This window comes from Gavialis gangeticus, unplaced genomic scaffold (genome assembly GCF_001723915.1).
Source record: "Gavialis gangeticus isolate Ggan-Ray unplaced genomic scaffold, GavGan_comp1, whole genome shotgun sequence".
In the NCBI taxonomy this organism is placed as follows: Eukaryota; Metazoa; Chordata; order Crocodylia; family Gavialidae; genus Gavialis; species Gavialis gangeticus.
In genome coordinates, this window is record NW_017729025.1 from 81,752,567 (window position 1) to 81,758,901 (window position 6,335).

The 6,335-nt window shown below is 45.4% G+C and overlaps 1 protein-coding gene across 2 annotated transcripts in view; it reads left to right on the plus strand.

Moving 5' to 3' along the window:
• The window catches only part of SPINT1 (serine peptidase inhibitor, Kunitz type 1), a 25,496-nt gene that overhangs the window by 9,492 nt on the left and 9,669 nt on the right, over positions 1–6,335 (plus strand). Inside the window, exons 2-7 of one of the 2 annotated variants that reach the window (XM_019519023.1) lie at positions 240–391; positions 2,433–2,571; positions 3,332–3,502; positions 4,264–4,290; positions 4,638–4,763; positions 5,047–5,097. In XM_019519023.1, coding sequence (XP_019374568.1) covers positions 240–391; positions 2,433–2,571; positions 3,332–3,502; positions 4,264–4,290; positions 4,638–4,763; positions 5,047–5,097 — 666 coding nt within the window. The remainder of the gene's footprint in view (positions 1–239; positions 392–2,432; positions 2,572–3,331; positions 3,503–4,263; positions 4,291–4,637; positions 4,764–5,046; positions 5,098–6,335) is intronic. The other variant, XM_019519024.1, reaches the window with a different exon arrangement.

Here is a 6,335-nt window from a genome sequence, read left to right on the forward strand (position 1 = left end):
CCCCCCCCCCCCCCCCCCCCCCAACTGAGCAGGCATTTCTTTTGTGCATCACTTAATGTCATAGTTCCAAAAGCACTGTTATAGGAATTATTCCTGGATTAGCAACTAGAAGCCATGTTTATTCAGTCTGGGAGATGTTCGCTGTCATTCCAGTTTGGAGACAAGAATCCAAGCCTTCTGCTGCTAGAAGTGGTTTGTTTTTTTTGTTTTTTTTTGGTATTTCTTTCTGTCTTCTCCAGATGATCTGCCTCCCAAAGCTCGTGCTGGGATGGACCTGAAGGTACAGCCAGGAGAGGCAGTGATACTGAGAGGTGCAGAGAGCTCAGATGACCATGGGATTGTCAGTTATGATTGGAAACATCTCTCTGGGGACTCATCTGTTGTGCTGGAGGTAGGTAGTAGAGTGGAGCTGCTTACTCGGTGTCTATAGCAAATATGTTGGAAGTGCCCACTATTTTACCTGATCCTAGCCTCTTGTTCCAGCCACCATCTATTTCCACAAATTAGGTAAAATTTATCTCTCACCATTTTCTTCTGTTTATGCTCTTCTGTCTCCACTAGGTGGTGCTGTCATTGCTTAATGAGGTAACATTCCTTCTGTCCATCAGAAATGTGGCACAGGAAGCAAAGAAGGCAGAATGCTTCTAGACCAGGGCAGGCAAAGTCTGCCCCTTGGTCTGGTAGTGGACTCCATTTTCCAGCAGCCCCTGCCCACATGGCTGGGGTTGGTTTCCATGGAGACCCCAACCACACCTGTGTGGTGATACCGCAAGGCTGGGGTTGCCTTGGAGACTGGCTTCAGCTGCACTGGCAGGGTGCAGGTCAGGGGGCTGCTCCAGAAGAGTGCCCGGTACTGCAGCACAAGCATGTGTACAAATGCAAATAGGGTGGAGGGGCTGGATCTGGCCCATGGAGCCAGAGGGCTTTGTGCCTGCACATATAGAAGGCTGAGCAGTGAGGAGCTGGGCTAGGCAACTTCCACCCCGGCTGTGGCACAAGTACAGCTTCTAGCTAGGGCCCTGGCTGGGGAGTGGGGAGCTGGGAGAAGTAGTGGTGGCATGGGCACAACTTCTAGCTGGTTGGCCCTAGTGGGGGCTCTCCCTGAACCCACGTTGTGGATGTGCTGTGGAAGCCACTTGGCTTGTGTTGGACTACAGCTGGATTGTTCCAGTCTGCAACTTGTAAAGGTTATCAGTCACTGATCTTGTTCATATCCCTGTGGCCTGTCCATAGCTCTGCTTTTACTCTTATAGGGCTCCTGTCTGGCTATACCACTGTCTGTGCTAGATGTGTCATCTTGTCCTAATCTGGAAGTGCATAAATGGATGAGAAGGCTGCAGGTGCCTGCTGCCAGGGGATTGTGGGGTGTGTTGCAGAAGGTTTTCTTACCATTGCTGTGGTGCATAAGGAGAATCTGAGGCAGAATCCCTAAGTTACTTTCCCCAAACCATGCAATGTGTCAGAATAGCATGGAGCCCACGCCTCTAAGCTCCAGTCTGGTGGCACATCTTGGAGCATGAACTTAGTTTTCTTCCCTCTGTTAAAACAAAAAAAACCAAAACAGCACAAGAACTCTTTGGAAAGAAAAAAAATTGTAGCCTGTTTTTTTGTTTTTGTTTTAACTGCTGCATCATTGTGACTTCACTGGCAGCTAGCTAAGATTAGATGACCTCTCTGTAAGAGGAGGGGTTTGGATGCCAGTATTCTAGCCAGGTTCCAGCTCTGGCAGGCAGATTTTTAAAATCTGCCTGTTCTAAAAATTTTCCCTGTTTCAACTGGTTGCATTACCTTTTGCTTTCTATTCCAAGCTGTTATAAAATGTTTCTGTTCACTATTGCATTGTGGAACACAGGTGTGTGTCACTGGTGCCGTATACATATGTGGAGCCATATTCTGACTCTTGCTGCCAAAAGATGCTATGGGGCTGCAGTGCCCACATGATGGTGCCCTTGGGCAGGGCATATATGAACAAAATGCCTCAAAGCATTGGACCAACACAGTCCTTCACCATTTTCTTTGGAAGTATTAACATGCATTTCTTCAGCTCCTATAACTGTCACTGTGGGGTGTTGTGTGTCCAGGCAGCCCTTTAGGGGTCCAGTAGCACTGCTGGACTTGCTGACTATCCCAAAGCCTAGGATTGCAGGGACCACTAGAACTTATATTAGAAGTGCTGAAGGGCTGGACTTCCTGGTGCACTCTTCTTTTCCTAGCCATGCTGACCTTGGGCAGCCAGTCTGTCTTCTAACTTTGTAAAGCACTCTGGAGTCCTAGAGGTCCATCCTTCATTTGGGAGTTGTATCCAAGCTGCTCTCCTCCTGAGGCCACAGACAGAGGAGTTGTCATCTTGCCTGTGAATTAGATGTCTGCATCCAGCACTTTGGCTGAGAGATGCTAACTCCTAATCATGTTCTTCATGTTTGTATTCTCAGAAACAAGGGGATGATCAGGTGGAGGTCTCCAACCTGCAGACGGGGATTTATGTCTTCCAGCTCACTGTCACAGACACTGTTAACCAGCAGGACACTACCAACATCACCATTACAGTTCTGAATGCTGAGCAGACTGAAGGTGAGTCTGCCCAAGAGAGACTTAAACTTGGGCCTCATGGTGTTCCTGCTGGAGTCAGTTACTAATTGCATATGAAAGCAGCAAGGTGTATAACCGGCACTCTTTTTGTGAACTGCTGGATGGGAGTGGTGTGTGGTAGAGAAATGGGAGATGGGACTTGTGCATTGATATTCCTTTGGAAATTCAGCCTACTGTACCTGAATTTTGAGATGGCAGAGGGTCAACTGGTCAGAAGCATGATGATGAATGTCAGTATAAAGTCCTAAGTGGTCCTGGTTTTATAGGATGGTCACTGCAAAAGGCTTGTTTCCAGTAAACAAGACATTCAGGGTGGCCAAGTCATGGATTTGTGCCAAAAGCCAATCTATTGAGTAAGGGTTTTTCTCCTCCATACCAGGAGCCAAGTTAAATGGACTTCACTGAAGTAGAGATAAGGAGTATTCAAGAGGAGCCTATGCCAACATCTGCATCCTGCCCCAAGTCCAAGATATAATTTTTCCCCAAATTGCATGCTATGGGAAAGCTCCTGCCTCCTCCCAAGTGAGCCATCACTGCCATATCCCTCTCCCCTTTGTTACTAGGTTAGATGAATCAGTGTGATGTTAACTAATGCTTGATGCTGTCCTGGCAGCAAGCAGAAGCCAGTGATTCAGCCTGTCTTCTAAGATCTTTGCAAGGCCAACCATCTGTACTTTAGTTAAAGCAAAATATCTCATTCTTCATATGCTGATCCTTTTTATTGGCTTCTCTTTTTTTCCAGATTACTGCTTGGCTCCTAGTAAAGTGGGTTGGTGCCGGGGGTCCTTTCCCCGTTGGTTCTACAATCCAGAATCTCAGCGATGTGAGAAGTTCACTTTTGGGGGCTGCAAGCCCAACAAGAATAACTATGTGCGAGAGGAGGAGTGTAATCTTGCCTGCAAGAATGTTCAAGGTCAGTCTGTTTCTAGAGGCAGCCGTTAGCTCAGGGTGTTCTGATGGTTCTGTGGTCTGGAGCTCAGGTGGACTGGTCTTGTAGATCACCGGCTGGAAGCAGAAGTTTCTTCAGAGGGGTGTGGAGCTGGAAGCACCTATTGTAATTTGCTTTCCAGCTGCTTTTCTGTTGACAGACTATGTCAAACATGTACTCTATTGGTTGTCACACAGTTGGTATTCTGAGTGGCAAGAAGTCTTTTGTTAAGGGCCAGGCCATATTAAGAAATACTTTAATTCAGTTAATTGATTAGGCTCAGGGCATTATGTTCACCATATTTCTGTGGCCAGATTTTGCTTGCAAAATTCTGTTCATGCCACTTCTTAAATATAACCACATGGAGGAGTCAAATTCCCCTTTCTCTCATGGAACTCATTGTCCTTCCTGGCACTAGCACAACTGAGCTTTTGTTGAAAGCCACTTAGAGTAGGTTTGGATGAGGTGAATTCATCTGAACCTTTGCCAGGCTTCTGTGTTCCTACTGAGTCCAAATTGGAGACATAAGATGATTTGCAAAGGATTGGAAGGAACTTCAACTTCACCCTTACACCTGGTATAACTCCTCTGAAAAATGCAGCTTGGGATCCTGCTGATGAAAATTGACTTTTTTTTTTTCCCCCTAGGTAGGAACTGTTTTACTATAGAGCTATTTATTTGGGTCAGTATAAAACAGGTGAATTCACCAAAATAACATTGTGGTTTCTCTTCTGTCTCCTCTTCAGGGCCAGTTGGAAGACGGCAGCAGCCAGGTAAGCCTCTCGCATGTATTTCTAATCTGAGATGCACTCTCCCTCCCCCCAACCGGTCTCTTGCCCACCCTTGTGTTTTAAAATTAAGATCCAATTTCTGGTTTTCCTGGACACCAACCAGAGCCAAGCAAAGCCTTTTGGGAGTAACTTCTGTGCCAGACCTCTTGCTTCCAAGCCTCTAAAAAGGCAATGTGCCCTTTCCCTAGGAGAAGGAAAGGTCTTATTCTAAACTAATCTGCCCAAAGGGGGCCTGGAATCATCCTTTATGCCGGAAGAATATGAGTGCAAGTCAGGAAGGAGAGGATTTTCATACTGAACCCAAAACAAAAACTTTTTTTCTGATATAGTATGTGACGGGAACTGTCAGGCCTCACACTTCAAGTGTAGGGATAGCTGCTGCATCGATGGCTACCTAGAATGTGACGAAACTCAAGATTGTGCTGATGGATCAGATGAGGCAGACTGTGAACGATGTAAGTTCTTGGATATCTAGATCCTAAAGTTTGGTGCCTACATGGGTAAATCCTTTCTCTCCTTGGCTTTTTAAAAATTTCAAACTTCTGTAGAGGTTTATTATGGCTCTTTACACTGCCTCCTGTATTTTAATAGTAGGGGGGAGAAGGAGAGAGTCAGGAAGTGTTCAGAAAGATCTTTCTGTCTACATATCACTGTAGAGGAGGACCAGTTTCTTTCATATTTGAGCTGGGCAAGGTAAACTGTGTGTGCCATGAGCTGTTTCTCTGGTTTCTTCTGCAGATGCTCTTGAGTTCAATAACCTCCGAAAGATCAATGGTACAAGTGAACAAGGTGTGTATGCAACATATTGCTAAATACAAATGATTGTCTACTCTCTTTTGGCTCTTGCCAGTTTTACTAGTCAGACTAGGGCCAGAAGTGTTTCCTGATTGGGCTTTCTTGTGTGATTTATAAGGAGGCAGAACCAGTCTAAAATTTCTTAAATCAATTAAGTCATGCTTCATCTGTGTTCCTGTAATTATATCCATCTTCCATCCTCCTTCTCGTAAGAGTACTTTGCTGAATCCTCTTACACAAATTTTATGATTCCTATAACCTTTGTTCATTTTGTACTTGGTGCACATTCCTCTTCCCTGTGGTATTTGTATTTTTTGGTCTCTGGTTTGATCTATGGACAGGAGGTATAGATTGCAGGCATTCTTTTATTAAATAAACTTTGAATACTTGGCAGGTAGATGGTGCTGTGATGTTAGATGGAATAGAACCTGTGGTCTAACGTTAGATTCTCCCAGACATGCTGTCAGTTCAGATATCCTTGCCAAACTTTTTGAACCTTGCATTGTGTGCTCATTGTATCAAGATCAGTGGTTCTCAACCTTGTTAGACTTGAGACCATTCCCTCAGAAAATGCCAGCTCTTAGTTTTCACTCTATTTTTTGGCTACAGAAAAATAGAGTAGTTCTTCTACTGCAAAGAACTTAGAAGAACTACAGCAGGTCAGGATGTTTTAAACACTATGGATTCCTATTTGAAACCTAGGTTTTATGTTGTAAGTCACGTTTACATACCTAAAAGTACGGACAGTATCTGACACCCCACAACGCCCTTGAAAGCATCTCATAGATTCATAGATGCTAGGGTCAGAAGGGACCTCAACAGATCATAGAGTCTGACCCCCTGCCTAAGCAGGAAAGAGTGCTGGGGTCAGATGCCCCAAGCCAGATGCCTATCCAGTCTTCTGTTAAAGACCCAGGGCAGGAGACAGCACCACCTCTCTTGGAAGTCCATTCCAAATTTTGGCCACCCTGACTGTGAAGAAGTTTTTCCTGATATCTAGCCTAAATCTGCTCCGTCAGTTTGTCACCATTGTTTCTTGTTACCCCAAGAGGTGCCCTGGTGAACAGAGCATCTCTGATCCCTTGCTGCATCCCCCCCCCCTAATGAATTTGTAGGCAGCTACAAGATTGCCTCTTAGCCTTCTCTTGTGGAGCCTGAAGTGGTCCAGGTCCTTCAGTCTGTCCTCACAGGGCTTGTCCTGTAAGTCCCTAAACATACAAGTGGCCCTTCTC